At 37.3% G+C, this 17,800-nt stretch overlaps 3 protein-coding genes across 10 annotated transcripts in view; 2 read left to right on the top strand and 1 right to left on the bottom strand.

Annotated features, from left to right (window-relative positions):
* fut7 (fucosyltransferase 7 (alpha (1,3) fucosyltransferase)) overlaps positions 1-3,652 on the bottom strand; it is a 13,033-nt gene extending 9,381 nt beyond the window's left edge. The window contains exons 1-2 of one of the 2 annotated variants that reach the window (XM_016678883.1): positions 3,399-3,652; positions 61-936 (exon numbers count right to left, since the gene is read on the bottom strand). In XM_016678883.1, the coding sequence (XP_016534369.1) occupies positions 61-936; positions 3,399-3,485 (963 nt within the window). In that variant the 5' untranslated portion in view covers positions 3,486-3,652. The remainder of the gene's footprint in view (positions 1-60; positions 937-3,398) is intronic. The other variant, XM_007566161.2, reaches the window with a different exon arrangement.
* Positions 3,653-8,720: 5,068 nt separating this feature from the next.
* clic3 (chloride intracellular channel 3) lies at positions 8,721-14,074 on the top strand. 7 transcript variants are annotated; one of them, XM_007566134.2, is made up of 7 exons: positions 8,721-8,794; positions 10,824-10,922; positions 11,496-11,605; positions 12,601-12,726; positions 12,819-12,925; positions 13,030-13,205; positions 13,298-14,074. In XM_007566134.2, the coding sequence occupies exons 2-7, from the start codon at positions 10,887-10,889 to the stop codon at positions 13,460-13,462; spliced, it is 720 nt and encodes a 239-aa protein (XP_007566196.1). In that variant the 5' UTR covers positions 8,721-8,794; positions 10,824-10,886; the 3' UTR covers positions 13,463-14,074. The 7 variants fall into 7 exon arrangements, with proteins under 7 accessions (XP_007566196.1, XP_007566172.1, XP_007566189.1 ...); XM_007566110.2 differs by lacking the exon at positions 8,721-8,794 and adding an exon at positions 9,155-9,295; XM_007566127.2 differs by lacking the exon at positions 8,721-8,794 and adding an exon at positions 10,561-10,643.
* Positions 14,075-14,844: 770 nt separating this feature from the next.
* Positions 14,845-17,800, top strand: part of pnpla7a (patatin-like phospholipase domain containing 7a) — a 21,924-nt gene continuing 18,968 nt past the window's right edge. Inside the window, exons 1-9 of the mRNA XM_007566098.2 lie at positions 14,845-14,981; positions 15,405-15,453; positions 15,592-15,666; positions 15,906-15,993; positions 16,105-16,187; positions 16,520-16,620; positions 16,705-16,845; positions 16,935-17,094; positions 17,434-17,514. Of these exons, the coding sequence (XP_007566160.1) occupies positions 15,406-15,453; positions 15,592-15,666; positions 15,906-15,993; positions 16,105-16,187; positions 16,520-16,620; positions 16,705-16,845; positions 16,935-17,094; positions 17,434-17,514 (777 nt within the window). The 5' untranslated portion in view covers positions 14,845-14,981; position 15,405. The remainder of the gene's footprint in view (positions 14,982-15,404; positions 15,454-15,591; positions 15,667-15,905; positions 15,994-16,104; positions 16,188-16,519; positions 16,621-16,704; positions 16,846-16,934; positions 17,095-17,433; positions 17,515-17,800) is intronic.

The raw sequence follows: 17,800 nt of genomic DNA, 5'->3' as shown, positions 1-17,800 counted from the left end.
GTGTTTTTTCCAGTTAAAATATTCCTCATATCGCTTCCTGTCCTCTGCAAGTCTTTGAAGATATTTCCCCAGTTCCCGTACTGATGAAAACTCATCGACATGGATAAAAGAATGTTCTGGGGCCACAGCTTTGTAGTCACTTATTGGGGGTCCCAGTACCACTGGTACAGCTCCTCCTTTGTAAGCATTATGCCACAGCTTCTCAGTCACATAATCTTTTGCCAGAGAGTTCTCAAAAGCCAAATAAAAGTAGCAGCGAGAGATTGTTGGTAAGAGGTCTTCAGAGGAGAGCGGCATTTTATTCCAACGTCCATAAACCTTCACAGGAACCGTGGCACTGAGCTCTTTGTAGACTTGGCTTCTTCTGTGCTGGTTCCTGTAGTTGCTGACCACCCAGCAGACCAAAGAGGTCTTATTTATATGGCTGTCCTCCACCAGGTTACTTTCAGTCTCCAAAGGCAGCAGCTCACCATAAGGTATGGTAACATCAGCGTCTCTCCTGTAGGAAATGGTCATGTTGAAGATATTTGCAAACTTCTTCAAGTTTCCGTTGTGAGCAGGAGACTCCAGTGACATCCAGGCCCATCTCTGGCCTTGTGGACGTGGGAGTTCGATTGGAAGCTGCTGGCTTCCCTGTACCAATTCTCTGTTGTGGAACACAACAACATGAGCTGAGGGGAACAAGGAGCGCTGATCCACCAGTGTACAGTTTGGTATTTTGTACAGATCCAAGCAGACATTTCCCTTTAGACTGTACGAGCGTCCGAATGGCCACTTCCACACCAGGATGGTCACGTTTGCAGTGCTTTTCCAGTAATTGTAGGTGTTTGCTTCGCGCCATCCATTGTGAAGACACAGCAATAAACCACTCAAAATGCAGAAGAGAAGTCCTCTCTTCATGGAACACCATTTCATCTTTTTAGTGTAAGGATCCCCCTGTTAATAAAAAATAAATGAAACTGGTTATCTTAGGTTTAACAGTGCTCTGATTTACTTGAGATTTGCTCTTGCAAATTGAGATATTGTTAATTTCCACATATTTCTATTAATCTCATTTTTTTTGATGAAAAGATACTGTAAATATAATTCAATAAGAGTTGGACTGGAAACGTGTGTGTACCATGTGCCTCCCGCACTTCCTCTGCTGTTTCAGTACTGAAGACAGGCACCATCCTCGCTGCAACTCTGACATGGAGTAAACTAGAAGCCTAAGTAAGTCTATGTCTACTTAGACATAAGTAGACATATTTTAAGTGTATTAAAATTGAAAATTAACTAGCAAAGAGTCTTGATCTCAATCTGACAGAACAACTTTAGGATGAATTAAAGACTATAAGCCAGACCAGATTATTTAGTTTCAAAATGTGTAGTCAGGTTGTGAAAACCAGCACCGTGCAAAGCCAAGCATCGAAGGTGTCATTGATTCTGACAGCCCAACTCCTTTATTATGGCTTCCTGCCTCTGTTTTATGTGCGCTGGTCGTGTTGGTACAACAGGATGCTGAATCATTAGATTCTTTTGCTGGACTTGGCTGCAAGTTCACAGCTCCACCTACAACCTACTTAGTAGTATATGTGTTGTATCTAAATATAGGTTATATCTCTATGTTTCAGTAAGATATAATCTAAACTAAAAGTCTTTGCTGTTGGAGAAATGTGTCCATGTCAAGGTGCTTACATTCCAGAGCTGCAGGCTGCCTTATATGGAGATGGGTGCACACAATAAGCACTGCCTTTAGATTCAGTGTACACAAGTGATGGTTAGATATAATGATGCCAAATATGGGAAATTGTTTGTGTGCTGCGTCCACACCTATGAAGAGGCAGAGTAGCTGTAGCTCTGGAAGGGGTAAATCGAGGGAGGGGGGGCGGCCTCTTAATGGCTCCAGATTGGTCTGTAAATGTGGCTTGTTTAATAAATATGTTTATTTACTTCAGACTGTCAAACAGAGTCTTCACAGAGTCACAGGCATAACTTAGACAATGCAACCCCAAGTTAATACTCTTCAGACATCTAACTTAAATCGAAACAGTTTTATTCAAACTAACTCTAACTCTAAGATCCTCAAAAGTTAACATTTAAAATTTTCAGAGTCGTCTAAAATGGGAATATATTTTCATGTTTTCACTAATACATGGCCTGTCACTCAATTATGGTTGAACTTATTTGAATGCATTGAAATACACATCACTTCCTTTATTCTCTTGATGCATCAACTTACATTTATTAGCTTGCAGCTTTAAATTGCTTCCTTTAAACCAGCTAAACTTTTTGTGTTGGTTCGGCTCCTTTTCCAAAGCTGAGACTATAGGAGAAACCGCACATTTATTTTAATTTCAGTTATGAATACAATATTCAGTGTCTCTCTGGAGATACAATCTTGTCTCTGATGAAGACAATAGTAGACGATATTTGGCACATTAATATTTTAACTTTGCATCTTTGCTTCAGTTCTGCTTTTCTTTTTGAATGACAATTTGAAAACACCCCTTCCACTTGAATACAATAAGATTTACTGGTTTTACATCAGTAACCAGTACATGTTTTACAGTCATCTGAAGTCATCTCGGTGGTTTCCAGGCAGCCAACAATTACCTCTAAGAATAAGTTAAAGTACCTCTCTTATGGAAGTTGGTCCACATGGGAGGGCGAGCTCACAAAGGTGTAGTGTTTTTATTTTTACAGCAAAAATAGGCTTCATTTTTTCTTAATTTTTTAACAAAGTTTTCCTTTGTTTGTTAAAAGTTTTTTTCTGGCCAGAAAATTACTGTTGCATGCTTGTCCTTCAAGCAAACTTAGACTGTTGTTGGATAATTTTACCTAAACACCTAAGCCAAAATTCTGACTTATTTCCTTAGGATTAGAAAAGACACTAAAAGAAGCATTGACATCTTCACAGGCGGCCATCTTTACCTAGACAACAACTGGACTTTTTGTAATCCATGTATTTTGTCAGATCATCCAACAAACCAGTGACAAACTATGTACATCATTCAATTCTGCCCCAACCCCCATCCTGAATGTAATAATGTAATTTTAAGCAAAAGCAGAAAATGTCACAGAAGATTGCTGAAGTATTTCCTTTTTGTCCGCAAAAGATGCAGTGTGTTCTTTCCTTAGCATGAATTGTAAAATCTATTCAGAACAGGATGTGGTAAAAGATTTACTTTCTCCAGCCTAAAAGCTCATAATCTAACCTTTCACATGTACATTTTATAAACACATCACAACATTAGTTCTACGCGTAAATTTGTGCTACTTGTCCCATGTTGTCAAAGAAAAATAGAAAGAAGAAAAAAAAAAGACAAAAATGAGGAAACAAACTTCACCAGACATCCTGCACTGACCAAAATCACACACACACACACGAGGGAACTTCACAAGCTTCAACCACTAACCTGATAAGAAGCGGACCAGTGTAGTCGGCACCAAACCCAGTTCTTGGTTGCTGTTGGTTGTGAAACACCACAGAGCTTCAGCTGCATAAATACCGCCACCCTTTTAAGGAAGCGGAGGAGCAGCGATCTCTTCTTTCCATCACTTGTGCCACCCCAATACGTCTTCTTCTTTATCAATCTTTTCTTTGTAATGTCAGCAATTTCTGTTCAGATGTTTTCTCCTCATTATTGTCGACAACAGCCGTCTTCCTTGTGAGAGCAGAAGTTTTCAGCATGTCTGTAGTAATGTAGAAAGAGGAAGTGTAAAATGTGTTCTGCAGAAGAGAGCACATTTACACATGGGGTACGGGAGTGAGTCATTCTTAAAAAAATACTAATATGGTGAATAATAGTACACCATGTTTTAAAATTGTGTATAATAGTACATCATACTATATGATTTAAATCATTACGCCATCTAATCTATTAGTAAACAAGTGGGAAAAAGTATGAAAAATTTGTCAGGATTTACTGAATATCTATCAAGATATTTCCTTCCCTTTATCAGTTGTCTTTGGCATTGTATTTTGTGAACCCCTTGTCTACTGCAGTCTCATTTTCCTCAAGTGGTCTTTGAAGTTGCTTGGAAATGTAAAATATTAGCTGGTGCAGTTCAAGAGAGATCTCTGTCCATTTCTATTAAAAATAAGCTGTCAGACGCTCAGCAGGTGGCGACCTTCATTGTCTTACACTTATCTTTATGAGAAATTTCATGAGGTGACAACACGGCCACATGAGCAGAAACAGGAAAGTGAATATGGATACCTTGCATATACATATTGTGCTGCTCCTAAGTTCAAATAGACCTATTGTGGACATGAATGTCATTGATAGAGCTACATTCATATTGATACATCCATCATCTGTACCCGCTTATTCTTGTAGAGACATAGGGATGGAGTTTGGGGGTGGATCTAGAAGGTCACAAAAAACTTAGAACACCAACTAAGCCACTAACATGAAGCCTGACCTTACTTGCCTTGGTTAAGGCCAGTGTTTCTAATTCAGCATTAAAAAAAGACTGAACCAAAATAGCTGCCATTCGGATTTGGTTTAATGCAGTTTAAATCAGTTCAAAATTATTTTAGTAATCCCATCAACCACAAATCCATATAAACCTCAAATCCATGTCCACGAGAATTATTAGAACAAGTGAAGTACTTGAAAAGCTGAATCTGACTCAATAATGCAATACTATTCGGAAAACCCAAAAATGAACTTTGGCAAAAATATATTTAGAGGGTTTTATTTATTCTGTGGTACAGGTTAGCCGGAAATAGGTGTGTGTGAGAAAAGGAGCAAGAGATAAATTTACTCTCGTATGCAAGGAAACAGGCACTGCCAACTGAAACAGGATGTAAAGTAACCACAAACTTGAACAAGGAAGCACAACATAAAGAGCCTAAACAACTGAATAAGGGTACCAAAAATACAAAGATGAACATAAGTTTAACTAAAAAATATGTGTCATACAAAAAGCAGCATGAGGGCTCTTAATAACAATGTGCAGAATGTGCAGACTGTTAGAGCTTTACGGTTTATTTAAGATATGTTAAATATCCCTCACCCATCAAAAGTTTCTGTCAAGTAATACTAAAATCTTCTCAATAAAAACCAAAAAAGTAAAAGGGTTATTCAGTTACTGTTTGGGGAAGTTAGAGCTGTGTGTATGAATTGTTTATGCTGCTGCAGATACACAACTGCTTCTAGCTTCAAAAACTGCACTATTATGATCATGTTGACAAGGTAACTTCATCTTTGTGTCTAATGATATTTGCCAAAGTGTAATTTATATAAACAACCATTGACTGAGAGGTTAGCAATGAGGGAAAATAATGGACCCAACAAGACTTTCTGTATTTGTGCAACCTACTCAGTATTTGAAATACCTTCACATTTACCAGCCCAAAGATGATCATCTGAAACTTTGCCATGCTTTGGTAGTTGCCTTAATCTTAAACAGCCACTAGGTGGAGACATTTTTCTCCAGAGTTTTCTGAATGAAAAAGTGAAGTGACGCATTCTGAGTGGGGAAGTCGTGCATCTTCTGGTGAAACCAAAGATTTTCTCTTAGAACCGTCAGGATGGTGTGTGATATAAAATTAAACCAAATTATCATTTTTATTCGTGCCTTTTTTAACATCTCTGTTTTTTTAAATTTTACCACAAATAACTTACAGGGAAAATATGTAAACATAACTACCGAACTAGGCACTTTCAGAAATGTGCACACAGCATGGTAAGTTTTTTCTTCTTCTGGTTTTTTTTTTTTTTTTTTTTTTTTTTTTTTTTTTTTTTTTTTTAAACCTGTCTAACTCTGACCTGCATGCCTGTTCCTGCTAGACTTCCTGTGTCTTTTTTTTCTGTCACTCAATGCTGTTTTTTGACCTATAGCCTACATTTCTTAGCATTTTTTACTTTTTACCTTTTTCTAATGACTTGTTATACTCTTCCTTGTCTAAGTTAAAGATGCAGTATAGAACCTCTATAATTTTTTTTAACATATTTATTGAAACTGTAAGTATGTTGTGACAGTGTGATATGAGACAGATAACTGAGCTCCACTGCCTTCTTCCAGCGCTTACTACCGAAACAGCCAGGAGGCGGGTTTTGTCATTCACTTTCCCTGTGGCGCTGCACCTGCCCCGGGACTCCTTGCCTCGGGTCCCTTTGCCCTCTTGCTCTTAGCTCTGCTGCAGCTAGGAGAGCCTGCTGTGAATACTCATGCTAGGCAGCATGGCTGCTGATGATGGTGGATAAACTGTTTTCTTGTAATGGTAAGATGTTTCTCAACTATTAGCACATTGAGCAACAAGCACATGCAGTTGATTGACAGCGCTAAGACCCGCCTACAGGCTCTGGTTGGTTCTTTTGGGTCAGGAGAGGCGCGTTTCTTTAGACAGCAGTAGTCCCTCAGGAAGGAGGTGAAGGAGATTCATATTTTTATAGATTATCTGTCTCATAACATACTATTATGACATAATGACAGTTTTAACAAACATATATAAAGCTTCTTTTGTTTTTGTTTTTTTTTTAAATAAAAATTACATACTGCAGTTTTAAGTGTTTAAAACACATGGCATTTGCTGCCTGCTCCTGGAAATATTTTTTAGTCATATGCTATACACCTTTTATTTTCAAGAAACATTATAAATATTTTCGTGAATGCTACAAAAACTTAAATATGTACTCTGATGCTAGAGCACAAAAAACATTTTTTAACATTTGTAAAGAAACAACAAAAATAACACTTGGGAATAAAACATACGTACGGACCAACATTAAAGGAAAAACTAAGCAAATACATTTCTCGTACATACCAGATATTGTCTCGTGCGTACCAGATAGTATCTTGTGCACACAAGATAGTATATAGTGTGGACGAGACACTATTTGGTTTGTACCAGATACTGTCTGTCTGGCGCTCACCAGAAAGTATCTGGTGTCACGAGAAATTTTGTTTTATTTTATTTTTACCTCCATTGTCCTTTGAGGGGTTCTGTACATAGCAGGATCTAGAAATATTCTTCCAGTAGTAGATCCAAAAGTGACAAGTGAATTCGCCTATGCTGGACATTAGAAAAACATGTGTAAGTCACTTAGAGAGGTGAGCTGTGAACAAGAAATTTTACAATACCAAGTGGAAAAACTCCTCCAACCCAATCTGTGGCTGCTGAAAGTGAAATAATAGTTGCTTTAATAAAGTATTAGTCAAACAGAATGCATACCAGTGCAACCAGACCTTTGCATCTTATACATAATTTTCACCCATAACATGTTTCTGTGCTTTACATTTGAATTGTACAGGATATATATCTCAACATAGTTGAACATTTTTTTTAAAATAGTTTATTAAGGTCTGTTTTCAATACATCACAAAAATGGCATTATAAAGTGATATGAATACACATTTGAGGGCCACTTAAACCGTTCATTTCTTCGGATAAATTCTGATAACTTTTTAGTCGTTCAACTCTTTTTAAGCCTTTCTGACTGGTTTTGCACATTTTCTTTCAGTCTGCCCATAGGAGGTCGTTTGGTTCCTTTAAAATGTGACTGGACCCAAAGAATGAAACAGTTCATTGCCTGGGTTGCAGGGACCTTCTCTTTTAGTTACATATTGAGGATTGCACTATCTGTTGTTGCAAGAACCAAAACCCTTCCTCTTTTGCAACCCCAGCAAACATGAAGAGATTTTTTTTCCTATAGCATTGTCTTGTTTGTGTTCTGCATTTTAAGCTAATCTGTTTTTGTTACAGAAGCAATAACATTTTAAGGAAATAAATTTCTTGAATGACTTCCTCCTCACTCTTCATTTTGATGATTTTTTTGATACCCATTTTATTTATTTTTTTTAATTTAAACTCATACTTAGAATATGGAAACCTTCATTAGCTGTTCTGATATGTCAACTACTCTCTTGTATTAATTGAACATCATTGTTAGATTGACATTAATGTTGCATAATTTCTCATTTGATTTATTCCAGTATTATTTGGAATGAAAATGTGAATGACTCGCATACTTATTTACACCCCTTGAACAAGGAACTTCTGATGCTCTTCTGGGATTTCTAAATACTTTCTAGTCAATTTTGACCAGTCAAAATCTAGTCAAAGTTTATTTATGTAGCACATTTACAACAACCCCAGCTGACCAAAATATACATCTAATCTCTTTTTGTTGTTTCACAAATGTTTGCCTGTTGGTCAGAAAAAAAATTAAAACATTTCTAATGTAGATGGTGAATTAGAATATTTTTGCATCTTAATGAAAAACTTCAATGTGTTAAGCTTTTAGTTGTGCATCCCATGAAAATAGCAAAAATGAAAGAAATGACCTAAAGTTATTTGAACCTGTTTCAGTCAAAGTATATTCAATGCATGAGACAGGGCAAGGATAGTTCTTCTGTAAAGCACATTTCAGCAACAAGGCAATTCAAAATGCTTTACATCACATGTGTCAAACCCAGCGATTACTTCATTTTTGTTTTTATTGATCTAAGGAAAGTCAGGGCAGATCCACTCAGTCTATGCATCTACTCATCCCTCCAATTGTTGGAGGACAGACCAAAAATGAGACAGGAGCTGGGAGTGTGGATCATTGTTAGAATATTTTAATGGCATAAAAAAAACAACTAGCAAAAATCACAGAAACAGGGCAAGCAGGGTGATGCGGGGAGAACACAGGGAAGTGACAGGAGAAGATGAAAGGATCCGACAAGGTCTGACTAAGAATGAGAGGCTTAAATACCAGGGAGGTTGAATGCTGAACAAAAGACCTGGGCTGATGAGCTGTCTCACCACAGGTGTGAGTGGAAGAAGCAGGAGGGAGACAAGAGCAGTCTCTTTATTGTGGTGAGGAAAACTGGACTGAATGACATGAAAACAGTTGCTCATAGTTATGTAACTATTTAACTGTTGAAATAATGCTTACTGCACAAATAGGCCCTTTGAGACCAACATGTTTTCAAAAACAGTCAGGTTGTGGTTGATTTCTCCCCTCAGAGATATTTTGGGCTTCCTCATTAAGAATGAAAAACAGGAAGTGTTTCATTAAGGGACAACACCTTCCTGAAAGGTTTGAAGCAAAAGCACACATTTTATTCTACAGAAACCTGCAAAGTTTGTTCCTTCAACGTGTGAATTCCTTAGCTCAAAGTCACTGATGAATGACACCTGCTCATGAACACACCCTTTTCACTAGTGACACCTGTGTGGCTTAAAGTATATCTACTGTGAACTTTCTGGTTTTGGATCGCACTAAATCAATCTTCTTAGCTTGCGTCCTTGCTTTTCTTTGTGTCGCTTTACTTTTTTGTTTTTTCCTCCTCCTGTCTCCAAGAAATGCTTCCTTAAGTAAGTGCCTAAAACATGACAACACATTTTCAGCCAGCTTTAAAGGATAACCAAAGCTAAAAGATTGTATGTTGTCTAAAGACTATAAACAAATCAAAAATATAAGAATGAAGAAACAGAACCACAAAAAACATCAAAGAGATACAGAAAGAGAGAGAAAAAGAGAGATGGAGAGATGCAAAAACACCGCTCCAGGTTTGGTGTTTTTGTCTGAAACATTAAAAAAGATGTTGTTGTGAAGGAGTCATTCACAAAGCCTTGCAAAAGTGTCCATATCTTTTGTTTTTCCCCATTTTGCCACACTGTAACCACAAACTACTTTTTTTTTTTTTTTTGCAACAGTGCTGATTGCCTATAAATCTTACATAATTTTTTTAAACCTTTAAGTGGCCACAATTGTAAGGCCTATACCTTTGTGAGCTGAGCTGTAGAATCAAGTATGTTGGCTGCACCCTTGGAAAACTGGTCAGATTTTCTCCACTACTGACCAAACCCAAAAGAAACAAGAAATCCGTTGTTGAAAGAGTCTAGTCCCATTTGTTTTGCTCATATTAGACCAAAAAGTAACAATTAAGCCAAAATGGGAAACACTATGTGTGGCCAAAAACTGATAACATGCATCACCTTGAAACACGGTGGTGGCAGCATCGAGCTTTGGGGGTGCCTCTCTTCAATAGGAGCAGGAAAGTTGGACGCAGCTGATGGGAAGAATAACAGTTTGCAGCTAAAGTGTACCATCTTTTTAAAAAGTGATCAAAATAAAAAAAAAACAAAAAAAAAACTTCCTCTTCCCTCGTCTTTACAACTATTCACATATTATTTTGGAGTATCAGAAATATCCTTGGCGTTTTAACTTGCTTGTAACTTAGCTAAATTTAAAAAAGCTCAACGGGTATAAATAGAAAATTAACTTTAGGAAGCTACTTCAGTGTCCATGCACATACTAGCCTCAAAATCTGTATAACTATTACCTCTGGACCCCTCAGACTACCTAAAGGAGTTCTAAATTTAAAGTTCATTAACATCCAGTGGTACCATGTCACTTAGCAAATCTTTTAGGTCTTCTGGTTGGCAATCATGTTGGGACTAAATACACTAAGAAGAATCAGGAAACAATGTTTCAAGACTGTGCTAGCATGAGCACACTCTGATTTTTCCCATAGTGTGTGCTGCAAGGCAGCTTCAACAGATCCAGATATGCTGGTCCAACTGGTAAAGCCAGTGGGGGGGGGGCGTAGCCTGACTTAAAGTTTGAGGGGTGTGACTAGAGAAGAACAAAAATAATAACAACAGCAACAGGTGCAGTGAACACTGGAAGGAGGAGGTGAAGAGGCATCACATAATACCGGTAAAGTGAGTTTAAAGTAATGTTTTTGTACCTTTTACAGGCTGTGTAGGAACAACTTGCCTGTACTCACCTTACTACTACCAGTTTTTCAAGAACCATGAAAGTACATGAGCGCGCATGTGTCAGCCGAAGGATTACTGCATCTTTACAATCAGTTTTGACTTATCTTTGCGTGAACAGAAACAAGCCATCGTGAGAAAGCGACAGGAATAGGTGGACGCAATCAGACAAAGAGAAAGAAAAATGGCTGAGACTCCAAAGATTGAGCTCTTCGTGAAGGTAAGATCAAGAGACCTACTTTTTAACTAACATATAAGGCTGAAATACTATAACTGAGTCTGTAGAATGTTGCCCTGAAAGTTGTTTTTTTTTCCCCCTTAAGAAGCGGCAAACTTTTTGTCGACTTAACAAGCCAGCAGGTCTTACGCCAAGCCAATCATTTTTAGTCATGAAAGTCGACTTTGTCATTGAAGCCAAGATCTCAGAGAGGTTCTCTGTTATATTTTTACCCATTTCGAGGTGGTTAGTTAATTGATTGGATCCAGATATGTCACTGTATGCTACAACAGAGATAACAAGTTTAATTCAAACAACCAACTTTTTAATGAAGGGTATCAGAAGCCCTAATTCTCCATTTCAAATTTGCTTTCATAGCTGTCTCTATCTGTCAGAGGAGATCAGGACTGATGAGGATGCCTGTACGGGTATCTATAATTTATTCAGACACATTACAGAGCTGGCTTTGGTATCCATGTTGCATTATGCTAAAAAATATCAGTCATCCTGTCATTTTTAGAGTACACCTTTCACATATCCATGAGATCTGGTTATGGTTTCCCTGTCTGTATGCAGGCCAGCGATGATGCTGAAAGTGTTGGAAACTGCCCTTTCTGTCAGAGGCTCTTCATGATCCTTTGGCTGAAGGGGATCAATTTCACCCTGACCACTGTTGACATGAGGAGGTAAGATCAGATGAGCTCATTCTTTGCTTGGGGTGTGCCGGAGTCGCCACCTGTCTGACATCACACAATTATTATCTCCCAGGGAATGTCATTGAAAACACTGCTAATATATAATATGTCTTTGTGGTGCATTTTAGGGAAATATTTCTCTTTTTGAAGATTTGTCATGGCACCAGTGGCCATTACTTGAGGTATTTAGATAGGAAATAGGCAGAGAGAAGTGGGGAAGACATGAAGGAAAGGTACCATGGTTCAGAATCGAACTCCAGATGGCTGCGTTGAGGTCTAATAGCCTGTGTACAAGGGGAGCCCATCCTCTTTAGGTGTAAGATAGTATAAGCAAGAAGCAAAGCTAGCTGCTACAAAGGACAGAAAAGTCGCAAAAACAGACCGTTCTCACAAGCTTTTTCTTAAAAACATGTGTATCAGACATCTGTTGATTAAACTTTGCAATCTTGGAACAATTTAGGCCAAAGTTGTAAAGCTATAGTCCTCAAGGGCATGATCCCAAGGCTTTTAGGTGTGTCTCTGCTGAAACACACCTCGTTCTAATCATTAGGTCATTAGATAGATTCTGTAGAACCCAACTGTTTGATCGAGAGGCAATTTAGCCATTTTATTAAGGCGCATTGGAGCGGGTTGTGGGATCCTGACCCTCACATGACTTCAGTCTGACACTTCTGATAAAGGTAGACACTTTGTACAATTGCCAATCTATGCGAAAATAAAGCTGTGTTAAGGTGAGTTAGACAATAGATTATCTTTGCCATGTTGAAATTCTGACTTCTTGACTTGAATGCAATTATCTGATGTCAAACACAGTTCAGAGTTCTGGTACCTAACACCAGTTATTGATGCTGCTATCATTGCATCTTTTGATTTTGGACTTTTCAGTTTTTATGCAATGAAATGCAAGTTTTGTTCAGGGAATTTTCTTAAGTAAATTTAGGTATATTTCAACTGCTAATTCCTTTCTGGTTGTTGTCCTGTTGCAGGGCACCTGATGTGCTGAAAAATTTGGCTCCGGGATCTCAGCCTCCTTTCCTCATCTACAATGAGGAAGTCAAAACAGACACTAACAAGATTGAGGAGTTCCTGGAGGAGAAACTTGCCCCACCGAAGTAAGTAAAGCGATCTATAATAGATCTTTTTATTTTTTTAATGACATTAAGTAACTATCAAAATTTGTAACCATACTTTGTAAAAATCACAGCTACCCAAAACTCGGCTGCCGATACAAAGAGTCCAACACCACTGGACAGGACATCTTCAGAAAATTTTCAGCATACATTAAAAATCCCAATCCTGGGCTAAATATCAGTAAGAAAAATTCCCGGATGTTCTAACTTACATTCTGAATAAAATGGTCTCCTTGTTGCAAAGCTTTCAGAAAACTTTACAAAGGTTTGTTTCTTGTCTTCCAGTGCTTGAGAAACAGTTTCTGTCAACTCTGGTTAAGCTGAGCATGTACCTTGACACTCCACTCCCTCACGAACTGGATCAGAACCCAAATATCACAGAGTCTACACGCCTCTACCTCGATGGTGACTCCTTCACCTTGGCAGACTGCAACTTGCTTCCCAAACTCAACATCATAAAGGTAAAAGGAACTCACAAGAGCATTGCTTATAAAAAAAAAAATAAAAAATAAAAAATAAATCACCACAGCAAATCTCATGGTTCTCCCAATAGGTGGTGTGTAAGGAGTACCGCAACTTTGACATCCCCAAGGAGCTGAAAGGACTGACACGTTACCTGGATAATGCCTACAAACAAGAACAGTTTCGCTACACCTGCCCAAATGACTCAGAGATCCTCATTGCCTACAAATCTGTGGCCAAGTACCTGACCAAATAGACCAAGAGGGAATGACAAATGATCAGGGTTTTTTTGTTTTTAGTATTTATCTGCTTTAATTGAAACTCATTTATCCTTTGTGTTGACAGGTTTATTTGTATGTAACTACATTGCTAAGTTGTACTTGTGCTTTAATAGGATCTCTCTTCCAACTGGTACCAACATGATTCTGTAAGATGGCCTCCACTGAGAGTAAAGAAGAAGCAAAACTGTTTCAGAAGAAACAGAAATGCATTTGCACATAAAAAGAGATATTTGCAACATAAGGTTTACATTTGCATATTTAACAGGTTACTGCAAATATCAAAGATTTTGTACATACTAAAACTGCTGTGCTATTTGGTCTTCTTCAGTCTTTATAAGGTGCAGGTCTGCTTTATGCATCTTGCCAAAGCCTGATGGTTTACAGGTATATTGTTGCTGTGTTTCATAAATCAGTATTTTGCATTCAGTTAAATAGTCACAAATAAAAAAAGGAATGAGTCAGTTCTGTATTTCAGTAAAGTCTCTAAGCTATGTTTACTTATGACATAATCTGTAATTGAATGAAGTGTGGTAACATAAAAAATATCTTATTTTGTTCAATATTAAAGGCTACATTATATAAAGAAATCATGGTGTTGATGGATTCATTTGTTGAATTTTGTGATCTTCAAACTCACAAAAAATGATGCAAATGTGTGCATGTCTAATGTTTGCATTACCAGTTCAGTATTTCATAGCATTCAAGCTTAATTTGATTATTACATGATATATTGGAACATAACTTTACCATAAATGATCATGCCATGCAATTGATAGCAAATTATGTTTCTAAAATCTAATGGAAAATCTGTACCAAGACTTGAATTGTTGTTCAGAGTCATTTCTTGTGCTTTATTATTTAACTGAGCCTGTGACTTGCACATCAGACCTTTCAGATGTTTTTAACATTATTTTTCCATTTCAAATTTTTGCACCGTTTTGTGTTGAAATGTCATATTAGATCTAAAAAAAATAAAGGTAATAAAAAACTACATTAAAGTTCATGGTTGTAAACTAAGAAAATGGGAAGAATTTCAAGGAATATAAATATATTTGCAAAGTATTAGACATAAAGATCTTAATAAAACAAAAAGTTTGTTGGAGGTCTGTTTGCAACGGGGTAAAACTGCAATACTGTTTTATTCCGACGGATTAAATATTTCTCAACATCCTGAAAGTCAGTAGTAGAAGTGTTCAGGCAGGAGCCAGAGTATTTAGCTCTGGTTAGGATAAAAGTGAAAATAAAAGCAGACTTCACCTTGCTCAGCTCAGGAGCCTAACTTGTAAAATTAGAATGAAACTTTCCATTTTAACGATAGTGAAACATGCTTCGTTCTGATTGGATACCTGCCTCAAGCGAAACCAAGGCAACAGCAGAGAGGGGCGGGCCAAAGCAGCTGACAGCATAAAGAAAACTTTGTTAGCGCGTTGCTAACAAATTTGTCTGTTCAGCGATGTAAATAATAGGAAGGAGCACTTCGAAAATCCCATAAAAGTAAGCATTGTTCCTCCCGTTTTTCTCGGATTACTTTAATAGTTGAATTAGCTGTTGAATTTGGCTATGTTGTTTCACTAGCCAGACGGTAAACCCTGTTCAGTCAGCTGCTAGCTAATGATAACCCAAGCTAATAGTATTTTTCTTTCTAACCACGTCGGAAAATCATCAGCTGTCAATCGCGTTGTTTGCCTAATTACACGAGCATATACTTATTTCATGAAGCTGGAGGGGGTTACCGAATGAGGCTAACATTCAAATCCAGGTTCCTCTTTTCAATTATTTCTTTCCATTTCTCCAGAAGAAAGAGACATCTTCACAAAATGGGACTTCTCTTTTTAAAACGCTGACATCTTTTCTTTTTGTAGGTCACGTTTTATTTAAGTGTGAGGCTAATCGTTTACTGGGATTCTTGTTACACAGGATGGACTGTGCTGCAGATGAGAGGGAGCTGTGCCAATGGTCCAGTTCGGTATGCATGCAGCACAACTTCTTTTGATACTTATGACAGAAGAGACATTCATTTGAATTCTTTAGTCAATGTGTATTTTTTATTTTTTTTTTTAATTAATTGGATAGGCAAACTAGTGCTAATATCAAATATGTCTAGATGCTGACGGGCAGCAGGAGTGCTCTGAAGGCACGAGTTCAACAGTTTGTGGAAGAGAGGATGCAAACCACGATGGTAAGAATTACTGAATAATAAAAACTGACAACACTTTTTATAGCAGTTTGCTTCTTATTTCCCTTGTTCTGTGCATGTCAGAACCATTGTGCATAAAAATATTAACTTATAGCTTGATTTTCTGTGATGTTGATGTTTATACTGGTAAAGAATCAACCAGTGTTTAATTTAACCTTACTGATTTAAAATCTTATTGTTAGCTCGGATTATTCATCACATTATTTCTTGTGTACATCCAGCTAACAGGTGTACTGATCGGAGCAGTGGTCGCTGTCGTACTGATTGGGATTGTGGTGCTCTTCTATTACAGAAAAATCAAGCTTGCTCGTGAGTCTTCCAATTACATATTGTTCAAATAAATATTTAATTTTATATTCCCCTCTAAAGGAACTGTAATGTAATTGTATCTGCATTTTACATTTTGATTCTCTGACAAAGGTGAGCAGCAGCCTGGTGTGCCCCAGTATCGTTTCCGAAAACGAGATAAAGTGCTTTTCTATGGAAGAAAGATAATGCGAAAGGTTTTTTTTTTCTATTTACATTTTTGTTGGCATGTCTGAAAACAAATAATTACATTTTACTAGATTATGGTTCTCTAATTTACTTAAGTCTTGGGTTAATTTTCACATTTTTTCCCCCTTTAATAAATTACTGTATATGTCACTATAAACCTGGTGTTTGTGTGATACAGCGAGTGGGTCACTGTAGAAATAGTGAAGTAATGTAAGCCAAAAGGAAACCAAACTTTGATCTCTATATTTAGACAATTCATTTTCTAAGCTTTTCAGTAATTTGGTGTACGCCTCAAAGAACAACAAACTTGATTGTGTTCTCTCTGTCGTCTCTGCTCAAGGTTCAAACGCTGTCCTCTACTCCTCCCCCCTCCTTATCCTCAGTGTCAAAGCAACCGCAGCGCATACGCAAAAGAACCAAAGTTCTGACCATAGCTCGCAGGTTTGCAACATTTTTACATGTTATTCACGGTGAAAACAATTATTTTTAGGTCTTGCTCTTAAATCAGTTTCTCTGTTCTAACAGAATCTTGAGGATCCGTAAAGACCCACCCACTCTGCAGCATAAGGAACCTCCTCCATCTTTACTGGAGGCAGATCTAACAGAGTTTGATGTGCAGAGTTCAAATCTTCCTTCAGAGGTTCTCTATATGCTAAAAAATGTTAGGTAAACAGTTTTGCAACATCTTTCCTTATAAAATGTCGTCTCCCTATTAAGACGGTGTAATAATGCTTGTTTTGTCACACTTCTTGTAGAGTCCTGGGTCACTTTGAGAAGCCTCTGTTCCTGGAGTTGTGTCGCCACATGGTGTTTGTTGAGCTTCAAGAAGGGGAAGTGCTTTTCAGACCAGGAGATGACGATGACAGTATATATGTGGTCCAGGATGGTCGACTTGAGCTCTGTGTTCAAGAAAATGTATGTCGCCAACAACAACAACAATAGCTCTTTTAAAAAATATATATTTATAGATAAAGTGATTTCAAGTTGGGTTTCAGTAATCCAGTCATTTGTTTTCTTATGTACAACATGTATCACTCTACAAACATCTGTTAGATTGCAATGTTGTGTTTAAACGTTGATTTTAAAAATGACATTTAATAAATATGAACAGCAGAGGGCACTAAAGTAACATCTATCTATATGGATTATAAGATATTTTGAAATGTAGTTTTTTTATTACTTAATTTTTTTGATGGCATATTCAAGCAGACGTTGAACAAATACTCAGCTTTATGGATGCTTTTACTTTTAAAGGATGGCACGGAGCCAGTGGTGAAGGATGTTCACCCTGGAGACAGTGTCCACAGCCTGCTCAGCATTCTGGACATCATCACTGTGAGCTCTTATTTATTCTCTCATTTTACATTTGGCTGGCTTCTGTCCTCATTGGTGCGTTCATCTGACTGTATCAGTTCAATTAGATCACCCATTATTAGTTCATATATTAGTTTTCCTCTGAGAAAACTAATAAATGTAAGTATCTAGTATCTAGTTGGATAGTTTTATTTCCATATTATTATCATAAATAACATGTTTACTTAACACCTCGTAATTTCATGAAATGCTTGATTATAACTCTCTATCTATCTATCTATCTATCTATCTATCTATCTATCTATCT

Source organism: Poecilia formosa, unplaced genomic scaffold (genome assembly GCF_000485575.1).
Source record: "Poecilia formosa unplaced genomic scaffold, Poecilia_formosa-5.1.2 Scaffold6, whole genome shotgun sequence".
NCBI classification, from domain to species: domain Eukaryota; kingdom Metazoa; phylum Chordata; class Actinopteri; order Cyprinodontiformes; family Poeciliidae; genus Poecilia; species Poecilia formosa.
This window is presented reverse-complemented; position numbering and strand designations above follow the sequence as displayed.

Bases quoted from the DNA above. Each gene is read 5' to 3' on its own strand.
- clic3 (XM_007566134.2), top strand. From the start codon at position 10,887: ATGGCTGAGACTCCAAAGATTGAGCTCTTCGTGAAG. The intron at 10,923-11,495 runs GTAAGATCAAGA...GTCTGTATGCAG, and splicing joins AGATTGAGCTCTTCGTGAAG to GCCAGCGATGATGCTGAAAG. The intron at 12,727-12,818 runs GTAAGTAAAGCG...TAAAAATCACAG, and splicing joins GAGAAACTTGCCCCACCGAA to CTACCCAAAACTCGGCTGCC.